The following is a 22,208-nucleotide window of genomic DNA, read 5'->3' as shown; positions in this document are numbered from 1 at the left end:
TTTTCTTTTTTGGTTGCACTTCTGGTGTTGGCGCATTGGGGTGAGAACACGCTTAGCACATGTGGGTTTGGCCCAAGTCCAGCGTGAGTTCTGCTTTCACACGGGTGGCAGTCCGGGCTCAGCACTAATCCTCTGGTGTCAGGGCTGCCTTGTTGCTGTGGGATCTTGATTGCAGTCCAGAGCGGGGCTTTGGTCAGGTGACTCTCACGAGTACACAGATGTTTCTTGGAATTAAAACTCTGCAGCTGAGGTTGGCTCCTGAGTGAGCTCGGAACCCAGTTTCTGGTACAAAACAGCCAGATGTGCATGTGTCAGCCACAGCCAATGCACAAGGAGTGACAGCCCTGTCTGCCCTGGGACAGCCCTGTCTGCCCTGGTTGTGACTGCTTTGTTTGTGTGAGTGAGTGAAGAACTTCGACCTTCAAAGTTATTTGAATGCTTCTTGGCACTAGTTAACACCAGCACCTCCTTCTGCACTTCCCCAGCAACTGCTGTTTTCGTATGCATTAGAAACTTGACATGAAATGACAATTGTTTTCAATGCATGAAGCCAAGGAGATTTTTAATTTGTGGTAATTAATGCCCTACCTGTAAGACCTCTATATTGTCCTGGATGTATGTCACCAGATGATGACAGGAAATGGTCTGATGGTTGTTTCTGTGTCTTTGCGGGATCTCTAAGTTCCTCACAGGCAATTTCATGTACCCTTCTCTTGTAATTTGATAGAAATTTTCCTCTTGGTACATTTACCATGTTTCAGACAGATCTTCAGTACCTCTTCAGAGGCAGTGATGTGTCTGGGTAAGTCAGGCTGGGTTTGGACACTCTTTAAAGATGTGCAAAGGGGAGCAAGCATGGCTTTGCCTGTGTTGTTGTTCTGCTGTGGCATTTCTTGGTGAAGCCTGGTTCATGCACTAAGCATAGCTTGGAAGGTTGGTGGGAGCTTCAAGGGACCTGTGGGTCTGCTTCAGCAGCCTCTGCCACAGGAGCCTCAGACTGTGTCCTAACTAGCCTGCCTGTGCTGAGGAGGTTCTGCTTTCCCTTGGAAAAGATGGCATGTGTGCTTTGTATTGAAGTAGGTGAAGGGCAGTGAGTACCTGCTGGGAAACCTGAATAGCACTTGGACAGAATTCTGCTCATCTGGTGGTATATATTGTTGGCATTCTTAGGGGAGTAAAATCTCTTTCGTGCCCTCTTTCAGAACATCTGTTTCTGTGCATGAAGTCATCTTTTGCCTGCCTTTTTTTCTTCCATTTGAATCCACTTCTACCTAAATAGTCTTCTTTGCAGCATCAGAAGTGTGAATGCCAGCAAGGATTTTGTCAGGTCGTCTTGGGTGTTTCGTTCTGCAGGAAAGTCACTGTGAGCAGAAGCACTGGAGTGTACACTTGTGATGGGCAGAACTGTGAGAGGCTGTGGGACGTGAGCTGAGCTGTGTTTGAGCTCATTGAGGCAGAATGGTAGCAAAGGTATAGCAGTAGAGGATTTTTTCCCATAGGATCTTGCTGCTTGTGAAACTTTACAGAAGTTTCTTATTGTAACTGTTTCAAAAAAGGACATGTATGCCATCTCTTCTTACTGTGACAGCTGGTCTAATGAAAGATCTCTAAAGAATATTGCCTTATATTACTGTGGTTACATAAATACTGCTACTCTGCTATACAGTTATTCTGTGACTTGTAATTTTGATGAGTTTTGCCACATGAATGCTGAATTATGCATTGCATGGAAGCTCCTGTCACAAGTCCCAAGTAATAATAAAACTGGAGTTTAAAACCGAGTGAGCTCTAAAAATGAATTAGTTGGCAGAAATTTTTTGAACTTATGGTGGGGGTCATACAGAAATTCCACTGTCCATTTCTGTATTCCCCCTCCTTAGCACCATCTACCTCCGATTATTACAGAAATTTTTTATGTTGAGATAGAAACTAATTGGAATTAGGGCTATGAAGATGGTGAAGGGACTGATGGGGAAGCTGTACAAGGGTGGCTGAGGTCACTTGTTTTGTTCAGTCTGGAGAAGAGGAGACTGAGGTGGTCTTCAACATCCTCATGAGGGGAAGCAGAGGGGCAGCACTGATCTCTGCCCTGTGGTGACCAGGGACAGGACCCAAAGGATCGGCCTGAAGGTGTCAGGGGAGGTTTAGGCTGGATATTGGGAATAGGCTCTTCACCCAGATGGTTAGGCACTGAACAGGGTCCCCAGGGCAGTGGTCACAGCACCAAGACTCACAGAGTTCAACAAGTGTTTGGACACTGCTCTCAGGTACATGGTGTGACTCCTGGGGTGTCCTGCCCAGGGCCAGGAGTTGGACTTGGTGATCCTCATGTGTCCCTTCCAACCTGGGATACTCTGCGATTCTGTGAATATTTTCTTTCCTTGTCCTTTAACATTTCTGTCATTTAAGGATGAAATAGGGACAAATATTTAACTGACTGACATCCAGGCTTAGCAGGAGCTTGTGAAGTTAGGTTGTTAAAGTGTGTTCTCTTCTCTTTCACTGACAGAAACTAGGGAGCCTCATTTTCAGCTTTTCCTGCAGGATATTTCTTGTAACCCCAGTACTGCCTCATGGACTTAACCTGACTGTGATAATGGCAATTGAACATTCAACTCTTGTGCATTTCCATAAAAATACATAAATCCTGAAACAATCCACAGTAGTGATGTTAAATTTGTTATTGGCTTCTAGTGTTGACATTCAAGGATACAGCTTTTGCCTCTGCCCCAGTTTCAGTCTCTCTGCAGATAACTTAACAGCCTTGGCTTACAATACTCTGGGTAGGCTTCAGTCAGAGTTTGAGCTGCCCTGTGTAAATGTGTGTCCTGCCTGCAGAAAATAGGGTTCTGATTATTGAGTTCTGCTGCTCAACAGATGCTTGTTTCAGGGATAACCAGTTGACTGACCGTGCCTGTGACTCTTCCCTAGCAGTCAGTGTGTATATATCTTTTCTTAAAGTGGGTATCAGCTAGGAGTAAGAAGTGGTTTTGATGATTTACAGCACCATGCCCAACAGCTTTCTTTTCCCAGAGAATTTGTAATCTGAATAATGTGATGTGAGTACAGCTTTGTTAGATTTGTAAACTCACATAATGATTAGAAGGGAAGAATGCATCTGCCAGGTGGATTAATGAAGATGGTTCTTTTCATCAGTAGAGAGATTTTTTCAATAGGATCTCGGAGAATTCTGGGAGAACTCACTGATTGTACTGAGCAATTGTAGGTGATGGACAGGTAGTGAATTTCTTGCATTGAATTGCTAAGAGATGAAAGTGAAGTTTGAGCAGGGTAGGCAGAAATATGAATACCTTAAAACTGCCCAGGGAAGATAATTACTCAAATATTAAACTGTTTTTTGTTTGTTTGTTTTTGGTTTGTTTTTTTTTTTTGTTTGTTTTGGGTTTTTTTGGTTTTTTTTTTTTTTTTTTTTTTAACACAATTCTCTTTGGTAAAGAGGATATCCTTTTACAATAAAGGCAGAGTGCTGTTTTTCCATCTAGGGACAGACTGGACTTCTTTACTTTAAAACTTGTTGGCAATCCCTTGTCCAAGGCTTGCTTATTCTTCGTGAAAGGAATAAAGATCTTGAAATAATCTGTGTTTTGTCTGGGGAAAGGCAAAACATGATCTAGCTGTGTGCTTTTGACTCCAGGTAGGCTTAGGCTATAAAACTACAAACAGTGGAGGCATTTGTAGGCTGCTCTTACATTCCATTAAGGCAGGTGCTCTTCTGCTTGAATTCTTTGAAACGTCATAATTTGGTGTTGTGGATTTGGACAGGTTTAAGCTTCTGGGAAATGCTCTTCAGATTATTAATCTCTAAAAAAACTGTTATTTTTTCTGAAAAATTAAGTGGGGAGGCAGGAGGTGAGAGCAGATTTGTATAGATAACTAGAGCCCTATTCGGTGTGTATCTTCTATTTACATCTTCACTAGCAGCAGGAGTGCCTTTTAGGCACTTAGTTATTTTCTTGTAACAGTAGTTATACTGATTGCTCTCTAATAATAAACAAGTTTTCTATAGGATAGTGGTGCTGTTAGCATGACTTATGACTGCCATTCCAGCAAGACAGAAACCCACTTGGTTATGTGGTATAGTAAAATAAAAATTGAGCAGGGCGTGTAAGTAGTACTTAGAAGGTTTAAAGTGTGAATTTATAAACAGTGAAGAAATTAAAAGGGAAATAAACAGTTTTGTTGTATTTATTTATGAAAGGCTTGTCAGGCTTATTGTTATGTATTGCTGACATTGGACATGGCTAGGTGCAGACCTGGGAGGAGGATACTTTATTTTTAAATCATCCACTGAGAAATCTGAGTACATGTATACCTGAACATTAATGAAGGCATAACTCCTTTTCTTTTGCCCAAGGGGGCTTAGATATAGCACTGGCTTTTTAAACAATGCTATCTTTTCAGATGTTATCATGAAGTATGTGAGCAAGGAAAAATTCTTGGTGCTGCACAGAATTCTGTCTCTTACTTGCTTATCTTTTTATTTGTTTGGGTTTTTTTTGTTTGTTTGTTGGTTGGTTGTTTGGGTTTTTTGTTGATGCTTGTGAGATCAGGCTTTCAGTTCATTTTTTTTTTTTTAATCTACAGCTCTCCAGGTGAATTTTAGCACCTTGATTTTCTAAATTTGTGATGTGCTTTCCCCTTCTGTTCTTACAGAGTTAGACAGCTACTGTGTTTGCACTAGACATAATTTCAAGTGATGTTAAAATTTTGTTTGCATCAACACAGGGGTTGGTGGAGACTTCTGAGGCTTAGTCAGCTCTGCACTGTTGCTTTTGGAGTGTGTACTCGAGGTGTTGTCTGTAGTTGTTGTGCTACACACCAGTGCAGGATCCTCAAAATGGCTGGTGTGCTGTCCATTGGGATGCAGAGTCTTTTGTTCTGCTGAACAATGTACTGTGGGATATATCTCTTCTTTCCAGCGCAGCAAATGTGAGGATGCCTGGGGTGCATGCAATCTGCTGTCTGTTTCAATGTGAGCTGATTATAAGTGTTAGTTACCGAATAATTTCAGCATATCCCAAGTTTCACCCAAATATTAACAGCTACTTATTTTGTGCGTAGGTTGTCTTGTTAAATAGTGTAACCTAGAATAGTTCTGCATGGAGACTGGAGCAGAAAAGAAACAATTAAGCGTTTTCCCTCTGGGTGTCTTTCAAAAATTGTATTCTCCTCCTCCTGCTATTTTAATGTCATGTTGGTTCTCTACCCGCCTTTCACTCTTGTTTCATGCTCAAAAGGATTCCCTCGCTTCTGATTTTGGAGTTACTTGAAAATTCTGTGTTCTTTCACTCCTTTTTTTGTCTCTGTTCTCACTGCTGGGCCCAGCCTCGTCACCCACGTGGGCTCCACTGAGGAGCAGCAGGGATAAAAGGGTAGTGCCTCCAAACTCCTGCTTCCTGAGGCTGTGGAAGCGAGGGGAAGGCTGACACCAAAGATGTATTTAGCCTCAGGTCTTGCCTCTGACAGTGGCCATGAGTGGAAGCCTAGGGAAGAGTGAACACATTACTATCCTAATGCATCGTTTTATGATCATATGTAGCTTGGAAGCTTCCTAAATTAGAGGTGGTATCCTCATAGAATCATAGGATGGGAAGGGACCTTACAGATCATCTAGTTCCAGCCCCTCTGCTGTAGTGGTTTTGGTCCCGTGCAAAACCAAGACACCTGCCATGGAGAGGAACACTTCCCACTGGACCAGTCTCTCAGAGCTCCATCCAACCTGGCCTTAATGTGCTTAACTTTGTCTAATTCCCCCAAGTATTTGCTGGCTCATGGGTGTTGTATTTGGCTACATCTGAAGTTGTTTCTGAGATGTTCTGGGTGTTGGCACCTATTAGCTAATCCTGTTGTTTTACCTTTCTTTTATCGCCTCTGATGTTGACTGTCCAACGCATAGCATGCCAATGACAGCAGCAAAGTATCTACCTAGGAGAGATACATTTCTTGAAAGCAGGAATAACAGGAAACATTTTAAGATGTGTATTTGGGCATGCTTAGTTGAAAGTGAGTAGCTAAAGGCTGAATCCCAAACTTTGCTAAGGCTCCAAGTGGTGCTATGCTGTGATAGTCTTTTATTACATGGGGGTTTTCTCATGTCTAATGGCATCAAATTCTCCCCAGAAGCTTAAATGAGTGTGACATTCTGCAGTGCTACCTGTTCCTGTGTGTACCAGCGAGGCTGTTCAGGATTGATTGGTGAGGCAAAAGCAGATACTGCGGCAAATGCTGCAAGTTAATCAAAGCAGATAACAGTGATAACTTGCTGGCATATAATCTAAAGGGAGAAAAGACTTTAAATTTGTGATGGGGAACATGAAAAGACTGCTGGTCTTCTTTGGCCAGGTGCTGAATTGATGAGCCTTGCTATTCTGCTGCTGGAGGTAACAAAATACCTGCATTGAATTCAGGGCAGGGTTTTCAGAGGTGATGGAAGGCTTGGGACTGTGAGCTTGGAACTTTAGAAAGGAGGCTTGGTTCCCCAGGAGATTAATGCTCAGGCATTTTTGATAATTGAACCTCTTCATTTCAAGAACTACCTAACTTTGGTCACACAAGAGCAGAGTGCTTCTTTTTTCTTTTTTTTCTTTTTTTTTTTTTTTTTTTTTTTTTTTTTTTTTTTTTTGCTTACTCTGTAAGTCACAAGTAGAAATGTTTGTTTTTCTCCAGGATTGGGTAATTTGGAGTGGAATTTCACCAGGTGCTTGCTCAATGCTTTGCTGGTTTCTGGATCTTCTTTGTGTTGCCCACATGCACATACCTGCCCACCTGTTCCAGAAATCCTTTTCTTCTGTCCAGTAAAATTAATCTTCCAGGAAATTAAACAGCAGCCACTTGCAGTACTGTTTCCTTTCACGTGTGAGAACAGCTTTCTAGAGGTAGGATTCAGGGCCACAGACAGCTAATTACACAGCTAATTTGCCTTCAAGCTCTTGGAGGCACTGAATGCCAGGAAATTTTTGACTCTTGCATGCTTTTTTTTGGAAATTTTGGCTGTTAAATTTGTTGAGCAGGCATAAGTGATGCTGTGAAGTGTGGGTGGATTTCGAATCCTGGCCACACATGTGTTCATGGCTTTAGCTCACATTTGTGATTTAGGGAAGAGCTTCTATTTCCACTCTGAAGTTCAAATGTGAACAGTCCTTTAAGCATCCTTTATGAGCACACAGGTTGCATCTTCATTATCATTTTGGTTGTCGAGGACTGAATTTTTGAGCTGAGTCCCAGTTTCTGCACTTTGCTTTTTCCTGGGAAGCAGTCTGAGTGTGCAGTTAGTATTCCTTGGGATGTAACTGACCCAGAAGTGTCACTCCAGGAGCATATCTGCCGTGCTTCAGGTGTCTTGGATCTTTGGTACACTGCAATCCCCCAAAGATGCAGTGTGATTTTTAGGGCTTAGCACCAGCTGCCCTCGGTAGCCTGTTCTGTTTTTTAAGACTGTGCTAGTGCCAAAGTAGACAGTTGTGGTAGTCTTAATTTTCTTTGTGATGCAGATTTTTTTTTTCCTGTTTAAATATTAGTGAAGTAAATTAGGAGGCTATCTTGAGTTCCATCCCTTAACCTAAAACTTTATTCTGAATTTTCAGGAGTCTTAATGAAACCAGCAATATTGATTTGACTGCTTTTTGTGAGGCTTTTTCTTGTGTTTCCAGAAGTGTCTTGTGTTGGTATTTGTCCCTTTCAAATAATGAAGAGTGCTGTGGCATGCCTGTTTTCAAAGCCAGCTGTTTTGCAGACCCATCTGGGGGCAATTTTATTTAACAGTCTGCGTGGGGGTTGCACAGAGACCTTGACTGGAATTCCTGTGTGCCTTCTAGATGTTGTTTTATGTCCCTGACCTCTCATCTTTTTTCCTCTCCAGACCTCTTTTCTTCCCTTGCTCCCGCTGAACCGCTGACCCTCTGCTTTGGAAAAGAGAAATGATTCTGTAATGGAAAATATCTCTTCCTGAAATGGGTGATTTCATGTGTCTCCTCTTTTTTTTTTTTTTTTAATGCTATAGATGAGACTACCTATCTTTTCTGGGGCAAGAGAGTCTCTCATTGTCTCTCCCATAGCAAATAATAAAAGCTCAGCAGCATTAAGTACTGTAAATACCTTGCAGTCCTGTTCTCAATTACAGAATTAGTTATGTAAATCTTGTCTTAAAGGAGGAAGAGCCCTGATGTCTCTTAAATCATACTCTGTGTGCACGCATGCGTGCAATTCCTTGTTGTCCAGGAGAGAAATACCATGCAGGCTCCACAGAGATTAACATACTAAACACTGTTGCTCTGCATGACCTGAAATTGGCTTTTGGGTGCTAATTGGATCTGTAGGCTTTGAGAGAAGGGCTTGGAAAACACTGGCCTCCAGTTTTCCAGGTTTCAGGCAGCAGTATGGATGTGATTGGTGTGTAGGGGCCCAAGTGAAGTCCTCAGGGGCACCAGTTGCTGGAGCACAAGTTAGGTAACTGTTGGCTTATGTCATCTTTGCCTGGCTCTTTGCATTCATCTTTATGTAAAGAGACTGTGATACAGCGAGCACTAAGCCTGAAACCGGGAATTCCTGTTGTCTGTTCCTAAATGTTCCTGTTTTTTAACTTGGTCTAGTTGGTTAATCTGTCCAAGTAGATCTGCTGCAAAAGGACCTGGCAAAAGCTGTGCTACTGCACTTACCTGCACGGTCCTGCAAGGCACAGGCACTCATTTCCATGCCATAACACCCATTCTGTGTGCATCTGCTGTTGGCATTTTTAATGTGGCTGCTTGCTTGGAGATTATTTACGGTGAAGATGAGACCGTTAGAAAATTAAATTACAGGCAGAAAGGATTGCTCTAAAACAATGAGCTCCATCCCCCCACTGGCTCCTGTGGCTGCAAATCAGTTGTCAAGCGTGGAGCCAAGGTGGGCCAGTGCCATATGCTGCCATGTTCAGCACTTCCAGCAGCCTGGCTGCCCAGCCACCTCGTTCCATAGTCTCTCACAACAGCAGAGGCAGGCAGAGCGAAGCTGCCCTTCAGGATCCCAACTGGAGAGGCTGGGAGCTCAAGAGTGTGTGTGTGTGTTGTGTCACTTGGTGTTGTGGCTGCTGGCTTCTGTGATGGGCTCTGGTGCTGCTTTTGCTGAGGCCTCCAGGATGCCTTTGCTCATCCGGTGAAGTGCTTGTTAGGAAACGAGTGCCTGTGTGTGGAGATTTGAGGTGAACCTAAAATAATTCTTGGGGAGGTAAAGATTGGTAATATATGGATTATGAAGGTATTTGGCTTTTTAAATTTCATTTCCAAGTCCCCTTTAGATTTAACTTGGCTTTAGACAGGACCTTGTCTGGTATGAGTGGGGTGTTGGGTGAAACTGCAGTGGACAAATTCCACCAAATTTAAGCAGGTAAAGAACACAAAACACCAACAACAAAAACTGCCTGCAGCCTGCTCCCCCTTCATCCCAAACACCAAATAAAAAGCTCACATCTGAAAGCAAGGCAAAACAATCACTCAAGCAACTCCCCACAAAAAACCTCCAGAAACCTGTTTGTGCTTTTTCTTGCTTTGCTTTTTGGTTTTTTTTTTAGTATAATTGTTAACAAAAAGTAAAAGACTTTGCACTGGTTTCAGCATTTCTTGTTTGTATTTGTTAGCATTTTTAAAGGATTTTTTATTATATACTGCCTAGCATTAAAGATTACTTGGAAAACAAATTATTACTTCACACTAATAAAAATCAATGCTTTCTGCTTTGGGAGAAAAAGAGGGTGATGATAATGGAAATTATTTTGGGGAGAGAAGGGAGTGTTTCAGGATTTCCTTTCTAAAAGATGTATATATATTATATGAATTACAGACTTCTGAAACACATGGATATTGCTATTCATGCAGCTTTTTAAAAAGTCTTTTGACAAATGCTTTTTCTTAGCTTTCCAGCTTTATCAGCTCTGTTATGAGCTATGTCCTGTTGAAAGACATGTTGGTAAAAAACACAGTGGCTTAGAACATTTTAATGTGGTCTTTCTAGGATTTAGATATTTTTGTCTTGGATTTTCACTCAGTGTATGATTTTTACTTAATGTAGATGCAGATTTAGAAATTATCTATTCCAATTGTTTACGCCTGTTAAATCTTCCAAAAGTTTAGTTTAATCCTAGTGGTGTGCTGCATTCCACACAGAGCAAAGAAAATGGTTTGTCTCTGCCCAGAGGAAATTGCAGTATAGAACAAATGGATTTGGACTGCTCTGCTCAGTTCCAACTGCTTTGGGAAAGATTTAAGATAAGAGATAAGTACAAGTTAATGATGTTGCAGAACAGCACTGATTTTAATTCTGTATATTCCAGTTTGGGGACTTTTAAAAAATACTGCTCTTGCTCAAGTTTTAATAGTAGGGATTTTTTTTTTTTTTCATTAATAGTAGGGATTTTTTAACCTGTGTCCTTCCTCCCCACTAGAGGAAATGTGAAGATACTGTAGATACAGCATTTCTGGAAATATTTGCAGCCTGGTTTCCATCTATGCTCTTAAGCCTTGACTTGTGAGCTTTACTGCTTTGTCAACTGTTTTCTTCAGAATGCAACATATTGAACCTCTCCTCTGCAACACAAATTGCTTCTGAGGAAGAACAACAGAAAATCACCTGTCTTGTGTGGCAGTCTAAATACCACTTCCAGAATCCCTGGACTTTTTGGGTCAGATGTCTCCAGGTAACCTAAATTGGCTGCTCTGTCAGAGTAGGATAAAAATGGAGATCTGTGAGACAATTTGGAGGACAATAAATGAAGGCCATTAGCAGGGGCAGGTTTGTCAGGTGAGACCCGGGAATAAGTGGCATGTTAATTCTGGCTTTTCGTGGGGTTTTTTTCCTTTCTTTTTCGCTCCCAGGTGCATTTTAGAGACTTGTCAGAAGCAGTTCTTAGATACGGTTTTTTATCTTCAGCTGTCAGTCATGATAGGGAAAGGGAATAGAGATTATGTGTGATGGAATTGTTTGACATCCAGGGAATCTAAAACATGATCTTTAGTGTTATCTTTGCCTGCTAGGTGGTTTGGTGGTGGGTTTTTTTTTTTTTTGGTTCGTTTTTTTTTTTTTTGGTTCGTTTTTTTTTTTTTTGGTTCGTTTTTTTTTTTTTTTTTTTTGGGCGTGTGGTACCTCAAGTTCTCTGCCTGCCAAGAGCTGCTCTGTTTTACAAGGTAACCTCTTGTTTTGCAAACTTGGTAAAGGTCTGTATGGCTTCTCCTTTCCCTTCTGCTTGCCATATGCTTTGGTCTACCTTCCAGTAGCAAACCTCTCCCCATGGCCAGGAATCAGTGATGTACAGAGGGATCTGTGCTGTCTGCAGCCAGTGGTAATGTTCTAAACTCTACCTGCACATGCAACCTGGTTTCTGCCTTACAGTTTGCACTGCAGTTTACTGGTCTCTTCTCCTTGCATTGTAGCATGAGTAATCCACAGAAGCACTTGCAGCAAATACCTGTAGCTGTTTTGGCACAGGATTGAGATGGGTGATGTGCTGGAGTGAAAGATGCTAGTCAGCTTGCCTTCAAAAGAGAGGAGCTGTACAGGTGACCCGTGCTTCATTCCCAAAAGTCTGAGATGGCAGGAGAGGCAATGCTGCCTGTTGCAGCTGCCTTAGCAGAGAGACAGCAGGTGGCTTTCATTTTTGTGAGATGGTTTGGTGATGTTTTTCCAAAATGAATCCTTTTGGGCAGTGATCAGATGAACTGCTGACTATGTGCAGTGTAATTCATGTGGTGAGGTGTTGTTCTCTTACTGTCCCTGGTTTTTTAGACAGTGAGATCTGCCTGCTGGGAGGGCTCTTATTTCTTTTGTAGAGAGGATGACTGAGAGAATCGGGGATGTTAAGTCTGGAGAATAGGAGACTCCAGGGAGATCATCTTGTGGCCTTTCAGTACTTAAAGGGGGCTTCTATGTGCAGTGTAATTCATGTGGTGAGGTGTTGTTCTCTTACTGTCCCTGGTTTTTTAGACAGTGAGATCTGCTGGCAGGGCTGGAACTTGTTTCCTGTGGAGAAAGGCTGAGAGAATCGGGGATGTTAAGTCTGGAGAATAGGAGACTCCAGGGAGATCATCTTGTGGCCTTTCAGTACTTAAAGGGGGCTTGTAAGAAAGGTGGAGAGATACATTTGACCAAGGCATGTAGTGATAGGACAATGGATAATAGCTTTAAACTGAAAGAGGGCAGGTTTTGACTGGGTATTAAGAAGAAATTCTTTATGATGAGGGTGGAAAGACACTGGAGCAGGTTTCCCAAAAAAGCTGTGGATGCCTCATTATTTGAATGGTTCAAGGTCAGGTTGGCTGAAACGTTCAGCACCTTGTTCTAGTGCAACATGCCCATGGCAGGGTGTTGGAACTAAGTGATCTTTAAAAGTCAATTCCAACCCAAACCATTCTGTGGTTCTGTGACAATTGAGAGCTGTGCCCTCGTGAAAGCCTCATGGTTTGTTCAGGTGCTTTTGTAATCCCATGGCTTGGTGGCAGTGGGTGAGGGGATGAGTGATGAAGAAAGCAGGTTGTTCCTGTGCTGCAAAATTAACACTCATGTGCTTTCACGTGGGTCTTAGTCCACATGGTGTACATGGAGTTCAGCTCAGAAGGTACTTGCTTTTTCACCCTGTGCTGGAGATGTGGCTTTTCTGAGATCTCAGATGGTATGGAGATAAGAGCAATCCAGCAGCCTTGCAGTTTGATAGCTTTTCTGAGGCTCCACTTAAGATGCAGTATGCGTTTCTTCATCCTGATAGAGATAATGGGTTTTAAGCAATTACACCCAGGCTAATTCCTTTTGATAAGAGCTCTACATTATCTAAAAAAAGAATCCTAGCCGCCTGGGAAAGAACAATGTAAATGTCTCTCTCACGGACTCTTTTCATTTGCTCTTCTCTGAAATCTTCAGATGATAGGCTGCAGATCTTTCAAGCCATAAAAATCTATCAGGCTTTTTTTAGTTAAGGGTGTATTACAGTCGGAGAGGTGTAACACAACTCTTCTTACAAGGTATGGAGGGAACCCTGTGTGCCTCAGATGGTCCCAGGCTACTGTGGTGATTGCAGCTTTGACATAAAGAATCAAATTTGGTCTCTTTTAAAGGAACCCCTTGTTTCTTTCCTGTGAAGGCTGGCAGGTTGTAAAGTCTGGGTTGCTTCTGCTGGTTAAGACAATCTGAATTTGGTAATTTGGAAAGAGTAGGAATAGCCTACCACATAATTTAGCATACATCCCAATCCCTGCTGTGGGCGTGTCTGCACTGGAAAGAAGGGTATGATGATGTTCATGTGTTTAGCAGGAATGGTAAGGGATCCCACTTACTTAGTTTTGGTTTTTTCCTTCTCTTTTTAAGATTAATATGGAAATTTTGATAGTTAGCTGCCTTTCTAGTTCTTCAAGAACTTTCCTTTTCTGCTTAATCACTGATTTTTTTCCTCTCAGACTACACAGTGTAGCATAGAAAATGTAATTGACTGCATTTAAAAAGTGGAGGAAATACAAAAGTAAAATGTTTCTTTAAATGTGCCTCTTCTCAGAAAATTGTATTATTTATATATTAAAAAAAGAATTGGTGTAACAGTATTGAAAGATTTTCAAACATTGTGGGTGTGTTTGGTATAACTTGTTCTTTCTCTCCCAGATAGTCACTGATGACGTTCTTGATGTGTAGCTGCCTGATCATAATTGAAGCTGGGAGGATAGGCAAGGGGAATAGGGGTAGATTGGAGATAAGGATTATAATCTCCTGTGCTGATGTGCTTTGGCTCTCATTCCCAGGAGGAGAGCCTGTGAATGTGTGGCATGCTGCCTGTCCCTTCACCTGCCTGTTCACTAGGGAACGTTGCTGAATGCTTTCCACCAGGAGCCTGATAATTTCTTTTCTGAAAGTGGAGGAAGAGTATTTGAGTGGATATGACTCTGGTGGGCTAAAAAAAAAAAAAAGGCAAAAAACCCTTTTTTCTTCAATTTGGAGAATGGCTTTACACATCACAAACACCGTAGTTAGGCAGTTCAGTACAGAAGTGAGAGGTTTTTTTGTGATTTTGCTAGAAATAGCTTTAATGGTAGGGGATGCATTGCTCACACTCCAGTGTGGCACAAGAAGGGTTGCCCCTGCTCAGCCCACTCCCACAGTGCTGCAGCAAGTGTTGCTTCGACTGGAAATAGATGGAAGAGTTCAGGGAGGGAGGATTATTACCACCATTTGCAAAGTTGGCTGCGGTATTTTTTTCCTGTCATAAACTGTTGTGAATTTGAAAGGGCTGCTGGGTATTTCCTTCCCAGACATGGTAATGTTCAGTTGGCAAATGAAACAACCTTTTGTTCGGAAAGCTCTTTTGAGATGAAAGGCGTCAGCAAAGTTGTCGCTGTGTCTCCTGTGACTGCCTTGGTTGAGGAGCTGGACTGTGTGTTCTAAGTCTTTCTGATGCAGAGGCTTGAGTGCTTAGTCTGAGCCAATTTACTCATTCGTTAGCTCTTACTTTTTTGACTTTAATTGGCTTCCTACTGCATGTCAGATTGCATTTTCCTTCAGCTGGCGGATGTGGAGGCGACCTCCTTCTCTGGGCTGCCACGAGAACATGTTTTCTTATTAGAGAGAGCTGTCTAGTGCAGGCTGGAGGAAGCACCTTGTGAAAGAGTGCTGAAGCACAAGTGTGTTATTTACAATACCTTCTCAGCCTTTTGGATGACTCCACAGGTTACTTTTCATCTTGTTCTTTCATAAGTGATACGTAGATGCAAAATGTATATGAAAATAAAGCTCCTAGAAGGCTTTCCACATGTCCCCAGTGCAAAGGGACATCCTTAACCAACCCTTTCCTTGAGGGGTTTTGTAGCTTGTTGAGAGTTTAAACAGACTACCTGTTGTGTAGGTCCTGCACGATTTTGCTGCCTTGTTTTCTTGGTTATCCTAAAAATGACAGGTTACTATTTATACTTGGATTAATTTCACAACCCATCTATTCAATCATCTGCTTTCCTTGTTCTCCATTTTGGAAGGATTTCATTTAATGCCAGCAATGTGATGGTGCACCTGGGTGGTGGGACAAATTTATAAGCCATTGCTAGGGAAAAAAACACTAGCTCAAAGCTGCCTTGGCTCTGTCTGAACTGTCTTGCTCCTGTCTTACTAACATGGCAGACCCCAGTGTATTATTATTCTGCCTTGTGCCACACTTTGTCCATGTTTCTGGTGAAGTATTTCATGCATTCCCATGGGAGAATCCTCTAATCAAGTGCTTGGCAAATACCCACGTGGGCTCTGTAGTTGTTTTAATTTGTGTGTTTCTGGCCCAGCCCTGCAAAAGGACCAGTGTTGCTTGGTGGTGCTGTCACTGTTTCATGAACACAAGGAATGTACCCCATGCCTTGTGTTTGTGTGCTGTCCTTCTTTCCAGGGGCTCCATTGCCTTTTGTTTTGGAAAATAGTTCCTTCCAATTTAATCTGGTGGTCTGGTAACTCAATAAAAATAAAATTTTGTATTTAACAGTTAACCTTGGGCTTAGGAAAATTTGATGTCCAACACTAACTCAGATCCAGTTATTGAGTTCTCACTAAATACACATCTTTGTTAGGATCAGTGATACTGAGAAATACAGAATTGTCAAAGTTCTTGTTGTTTTCTGTCACTAGTGTATACATTGTTTTGTCCTCCTCCATCTGTTTCTATAGTTAAATGGGATTCAGATGAATTCGTTAAGAACCCGTCACCTTATATTAACAGTGAAATGTATTGAGTGTCATGAAAAAGAAATGTTTCCAACAAATTTACATAGTTTTAAGCTCTTGTATCATGATTGCTCTGGGAAGGTGAGGGGGTGTATGCAAGTAACACAGGGCTCTGGAAGAATAAAATATTTGCAAAAGCTCCTCACTTGTCTGCCAGAGTTATATGGAGCTCACCTTTTGCCAAGATTGATGTCTGTAGCTACTTCTGCCACAGTTGCACGAAATGTTAATCCCTAATGCACGGCAAAGGACACCTTGTTTAGTCTCTAGGGATAGCCTTGCTGCAGGACCAAAGGCAGAACCTTGAATTCACAGCCTGCTGGGTCATTTAGAAATGCAGCTTACCCTTGGAGTGCCTGCCCTGTGCACACTCCTCCTCGCTTGTGGGGAGGGCAGAGCAGCTGCTCTGCTGGAAGTTCTCAATCTCTTATTTGGTGATACTGCTCCAGCCTTACCAGAATCCTGATTTATCTTAGCAATAACAAATACTATTGTTTGAAAAGTATAAAATTCTGTTACACCTCATCCCCCTTCTCTCCTGCATGCCTTCCTTCCAGCCCTGGGTTAAGCAGGAATTGCTTGTGGGATTTTGGTGTGGGGAGGGGGATAGTCATGGCTTTACACATCTGGTGAGGACTCCCTGTGCTCCTATCTTTCACTTTGGTTTGCCTTTTTGTAGGAAGGTGCTAATCACCCCCTACCTTCATTTAGTGTCAAAGGGTCTTTAGTGACCTTGGAAGGAGAGAAACTGAGCTGTCGGTGCTAATCTCAAACACAAATGTGCAGCCCTTGCCACATTAGTCATGGCTTTGTCACCTCTAGATTGGATTAGCACAGTGCACGGTATGTGGGTCTACAGCTGAGGACACATGCAGAACAGTGTTGTCTGCTTGTTTTAGTGTCACCAGAGAGTATTTTCTAGAGACATGAGAGTGCTTGAAGAGTGCCCTCAGTCAGGATCCTGAGCTGACTTCTCACAGTGGTTTGCTGGTTTGACTGTCAGGCTTTAAAGCTTACCTGCTGCTGTTACCGCTTTCTGTAAGAGGATAAGTTGAAGGATTGAATGCAACTTAAAACTTTGTGAGGAAATCTATCAGAGCCCTGTAGCTTGCTTTATTTTTTGTTGATTGTTTTTCTGTATGGATGATTTTATGATTTTACCGTGGTGCTTGGGTTAGGAGATGTGTCCTTGAAGACATCTGTCTGTGGAACAGTACATTGTCAGAGGAGGTTTTCCTCTCCAATGCACATGTGAATGGTGCAGCAAAGTCCAGCTTCCTTATTAAGACTAGTCAATCGCTTGATCAGATATATAATAACAGCCTTCTGGGAGGGATAGAAGGGGTAGGAGATTAACCCCAGTCTGCATTACAAATAAGTTTAATGAAGTACTAATGTTGAATACAGAAGGTCGTGGCAGTGAGGAAATTGGACTGTTATGACTGAGCCTGTACACGTGAACAGCCTGCAAAGTGAAGAGCATGGTAGGAGTTCTGAACTGGGGAGGTAAAGGCAGTTTTAGTCCTTGGTTCAACTGTTTGCTGAACTGCAACTGCAAATAAAATTATGCTTTTTCTCTTGCAGTTATGCTTAGTGTGTACAGCTGCTTGTGTAGTTTTTAAATGCCCACAGAAATCTTATTCTTTAACACATCCTTCTCCACACTGCTCTGGAGTGGACAAGCTGTACATTATACCAGGTTCCCCAGTGGGGAGTTTGTGTTCACAAGACTCTTTTGCCCACACTTGGACACTATTGGCATGATGGGCCTAAACCAGCAAGTGGAGTCCTAATCTAAATCCTAAAGCAAGAAGATGTGCACAGTGATAGAAGGAAAAGGCTCAGCAAATATATTGGTGTTCATGTCACTAGCTAGTGGCTTTTCTAATGGACTTGGTGAATTGTGGCAGATGTGGAACGCTGTACTTTTTGTGTTGGGGGTTGTTTGCTTAAATGTCTTTTCCTCTGTGGTATCTCAGATCAGTTTTTTGGTCCAATTGCTTTTGTTGTTGTTAGATGTCTTCTTGGTTGTATCAAGATCTGTCTTTCAGTGTTCTGGTTTCTGTTCTACCTGGCTGTTAAAACATTTTGCTATGGATGTGGAGGTGGTGGCATGCAGTAAGCTGTTAATGTTTGGAGGCTGAGTTTAGGTAGTACTCATATCTTAAGAGATTTCTCTGGTTGGAACTATGAATCAAAGCGGTTTGCTCATTGGAGAAGTGGGGACCTCCCAAAATCCATGTGCAGCTGCTGGGGTTATTCTCTGGACTACAGAGCCAAATCAACCAGAAGAGTCTCTTGCTATGTCTCTGCCAGGTCCTCTGGCTTGTTTAAGTTGTTCACACTTCTGCCTGGAGCATAACATTCTGCTTTGCCATGTTCTGGAGAAAACTGCTGTTGTCCTTTCCTTCTGGTGAGACAGTCCCAGAAAACACAGTCTGAGCACTGTGCATTCCTGTGCTTTGGAGTGAGCCTGCTCTGCTCACACTCCCAGGTTCTGGGCCTTCCCCAAAGAGCAAACTTGTGGTTGCAGAAATCCACTCGAGCAAACTGTGTCAGTTATTATCAGTTCTTCCTTTTAAATCAGTTTGGAGGGCAAGGAATCTCACCTGTGTTTGAGAAGCCATGACCCTTTAGGGCATCTGTGACTATACTCATTTCTGGAGAACGTCAACTTAAAATTCTCATGGCCCTCAGTCTAAGGGAGAATTAATTTCCTACTTCAGACTCTCTAGTGGTGTCAGCAGAAGTCTTATAAAAATTCCTGATTAGATTATTCCCCCATTGTAGTAATGAAAACCCTTATTAATGTTGTTTAAACATCTTACGTAGCACTTGCCTTGTAGTAGAGAAACTGTTATCTATTGGATCTATGCTTAATTCTCTTTTTTTTTTCCTCTCTTTACAGTTTTCTCTCAGTCAGTATTTTGTTACCTCATGTGGTATTAGATAAGCAGTGAAAAAAATGATTGCCCACACTAAAAATGATGTTTTTAGAGGCTCCTGCTTCAGTGAGATTAAATGTTAATGGGAAATATTGCTCTTACTAGCCTTGCTTTCAACAGAGTGGGAAAAGTCTGCCCGACCTTGGAATGTTTAATTTTTGGTGTTTTCCTGGTTGAAGCCTGCCTTAACTGCGCACTGTTCTTCACTCTCCTGCCTAGCTTTCTGCAGAGGGCGCATTGTGAGAGTGCCCAAAGGTCCCCTCATTCGAGTGGTGGGCACGGAGGTGGCGATCCCGTGCAGCGTGAGTGACTATGATGGACCCAGTGAGCAGAACTTTGACTGGGAGTTCTCCCGGGACACTGACTTCGTGCGGATAGTGAGTACCTGGGATTCTACCTTCACCTCTGAGGAGTACCAAAAACGCGTGGGCCGCGGGGATATCAAACTGAGACGGAGCAGCAACGATGCTGTGGAACTTGTGATTAGGAACATCCAGCCAGCTGACCAAGGGAGATACAAATGTTCCACGCCCAGCACTGATGCCACCGTTCAGGGAAATTATGATGCAGAGGTCCAAGTGAAAGGTATTTCTGAAGAGTGAGGTGTGCTTTAAATTTGTTTTTGATATTGATTATAGATGTACCCTTAAGAATGTTGATTTTCTGTCGTTTATGATCATTGTGATTTTTTGTTTCTTTTCTTCTTCTTCTTATTCTTTAATTCTCCTAAAGCCATAATTTAAAATTGGGAAATGTGATAGCAAAGGCAAGTGAGGTGAAGAAGTGAAGAGAGGCTGTTTACTATAAACACCACTTTTCTTTTTTTCTGTCTAGTAAATATGTAAATAAAACACTAAGTGGTGGGTTTTCTGAAGATGTCTGCAAATATTTCATGTCCCTAATCCTCTTGGTAGAGAAGCTACGTTCAGGTAAAAACCACAGGCTGCCTTCTCACTCAGTTTTAGTGTCATTTAGGGATCCTTCTGTATGAAGGAGGTAATCTTCCTTTTCTCCTTTATAGAATGTTGATACTACAGTCTTGTCCTAGGTTTGCTCTATCACTTAGCATTTTTCAGTATTAAATTTGGACACTATTTCTTTTCCCATATCTTATATTTTACTCACATGAATATCATATGAAGATTAGTTTTGTATGGGAATAGTCAAAATGATGATGTTTGGATGAGAAACTAAAGTGACTGGAAGGATAAATTAATTCTTGTCTTGGCTTGTTTAAAGCAGAGCGCTTCCTTTAGTGCTTTTTCAGCTGAATTTCCTTCTTCCTGGATTATATTTGCATGTGGGAGAAGGAATGATTGGCAAGGTGTTGCTCTGTGGTGGTTTTATTGCCTCACATCTGAACAGCTCACTGTGGGTGTTCTCTACTTGATTCTGTTTTATGATGCTTTTATCGTTTGGGTTTTTTTTTTTTTTTTTCCCTAATAGTGATTTCCGACGGCTTGTCCGTGAGCGGTTCCAAAGCTCGTTCCTCGACGTCTCTCCGGCTCTCCGAGGGCGACTCCTTCAAGCTGCGCTGCTCGGCGACCACCACCTCACCGGAGCACACTCACCTGCACGTGACCTGGCAGATCAAGAGCGGGTCCTCCTGGCGGGACATCCTCTCCTTGACTCACGAGGGCAAGTTCCAGCCGGGCCCCGGCTACGAGGAGCGCTACCGCAGCGGGGACATCCGCCTGGACACGGGAGCCAACGACACGTACCGGCTGTCCGTGTCCCAGGCTTCCTCCGCGGACGGCGGGGCCTACCGGTGCCTCGTGAGCGAGTGGGTGAGAGGGGCGGATGGCTCGTGGCAGAAGATCCAGGAGAAGAGCGTGGAGATCGCCACCGTGTCCATCCAGAGGACCGGTGAGTGCTCCTGGTGGGCTGCGGTCACGGCGCTGGGCTGTCCCCAGGCTCTGCTGCTTTGGGGTCAGCTGAACGAAGCCAGCCTGCATTCCAGCAGAACCTGGAGTGCTGTTTGGATAGCTGGCCTGTTTACATCCACAACATAATTTTTCTAGCTTTATTTTGGGGGTTGGTGGCATGGAAGGATGTCACCGTGATATTTTCTGAAAAATCCCTTCGCCAGGATTTCTTCTCCTGGGAAGCTGAGAAGCCTCAGAGAGTAATGTAAACAACAATTATTTGATTCACTTCTCCCTGTTTTGCTGCCTTGGAATGTGGACTGGACATTGTTTACCAACAGGTGCATGTTTGATTGGTTCCATGTGAATTGTGTTTTCTTAATGACCAATCACAGCCAGCTGTGTCGGACTCGGAGGAGTCAGTCATGGGTTTTTATTATCCATTCTTGTTAAGCCTTCTGATGTATCCTTTCTCTATAGTTTAGTATAGTTTTAGTATAGAATTATTTTAATATAATATAACATCATAATATAATAAATCAGCCTTCTGAGGACATGGGGTCAGATTAATCTCTTTCCTCATCCTGGGACCTCACAAACACCACAGAAGGATTGCCCGGAACCTCTTAGATGCCTAGATGCAGATTTTATCTCATCCTTTATTCACTTCAGAGGACTCATGGTTTTTATATTTCTTAAATAAACATTATATTTAACACCTGGTCCCCCAAAGCCTTCCCTCTGCTCCCTTATTAACACAAGGTTCCATAGCACTAAACAACTGCACTTCCCCTGTGAAAGTGGCTTGTGATTCAGTAGATGTGGAGCTTTTCTGTATGCATCTATGCATCAGATATATGTGGAGCTTTTCTGTATGCTGTTTATTAAAATAGTGTGGAAAGATCAAGAGAAAGGAGGAAGGCAGTGATAATTTAACAGGGCAAATTACCCAATGATTTTTATCACTGGTCTGATTGCTGTGCTCTGTTGGCAGGGGTCTAGGACAGTAATGGTTCTGTTAAACACATCATTGCATGCTTGGCTAAGGAGACAAAAATACATGCGGCGCTGTGCTGAGGATATCCAGATATCCCTGCCCATACAGATTCCAGGACTAGATGCACTAAGCACTTGATTGCATTAGCATTATCACTGCTGGTTGGAGGAGGGAGAAAGGGAGTGAGTGATGCACCTTATCGCTCAATAGGTGGAAAAACAGACAGTGATGGTGCTTCAGAAACATGAGATTATCACAGTATTTTAGAACTGTTCAGACAGGAAGGGTATCTTTCATTTTTGTGATCCTTTAATCACTATAGGGAGAACCCAAAAGTCTGATTAGCTCATTTGGATGTAGTTTTAGTGTCTTGGTGGTACTTAGCCTGTGAAATTTTACAGGATCAATCTGCCCCCTCTTTTTCAGGGTGTCTTTTGCACGGCTAAGTTTGCAGGTGTTCTCTGCTGACAGAGGACTTACCTAATTAAGATCTGTAATTCTGGATTTTGTCACACTTTTGCAGTGTTTGGTTTAAGTAGGTGGGGTTTAATCACTGGCTGAAAACAGCATGAGGCTGGCCAAGACCAGCAGTGGTACAGTTTTTTGATGTGGTTTGGGTGCGTGGTTTGTTTCTTGTGGGGGATTTTATTTGTTTTTCCTTGGGTTTTTCGCCTT

General features: G+C 42.5%; 1 protein-coding gene across 3 annotated transcripts in view; it reads left to right on the top strand.

The window, feature by feature from the left end:
* PTGFRN (prostaglandin F2 receptor inhibitor) overlaps positions 1-22,208 on the top strand; it is a 66,194-nt gene that overhangs the window by 9,470 nt on the left and 34,516 nt on the right. For all 3 annotated transcript variants that reach the window (XM_041480285.1, XM_041480286.1, XM_041480284.1), the window contains exons 2-3: positions 18,891-19,256; positions 20,118-20,537. In XM_041480285.1, coding sequence (XP_041336219.1) covers positions 18,891-19,256; positions 20,118-20,537 — 786 coding nt within the window. The remainder of the gene's footprint in view (positions 1-18,890; positions 19,257-20,117; positions 20,538-22,208) is intronic.

This window comes from Pyrgilauda ruficollis, unplaced genomic scaffold (assembly GCF_017590135.1).
Source record: "Pyrgilauda ruficollis isolate IOZ18807 unplaced genomic scaffold, ASM1759013v1 scaffold50, whole genome shotgun sequence".
NCBI classification, from domain to species: Eukaryota; Metazoa; Chordata; class Aves; order Passeriformes; family Passeridae; genus Pyrgilauda; species Pyrgilauda ruficollis.
Note: the sequence above shows the minus strand (reverse complement) of the source record. Positions and strands in the feature narration are given on the sequence as shown.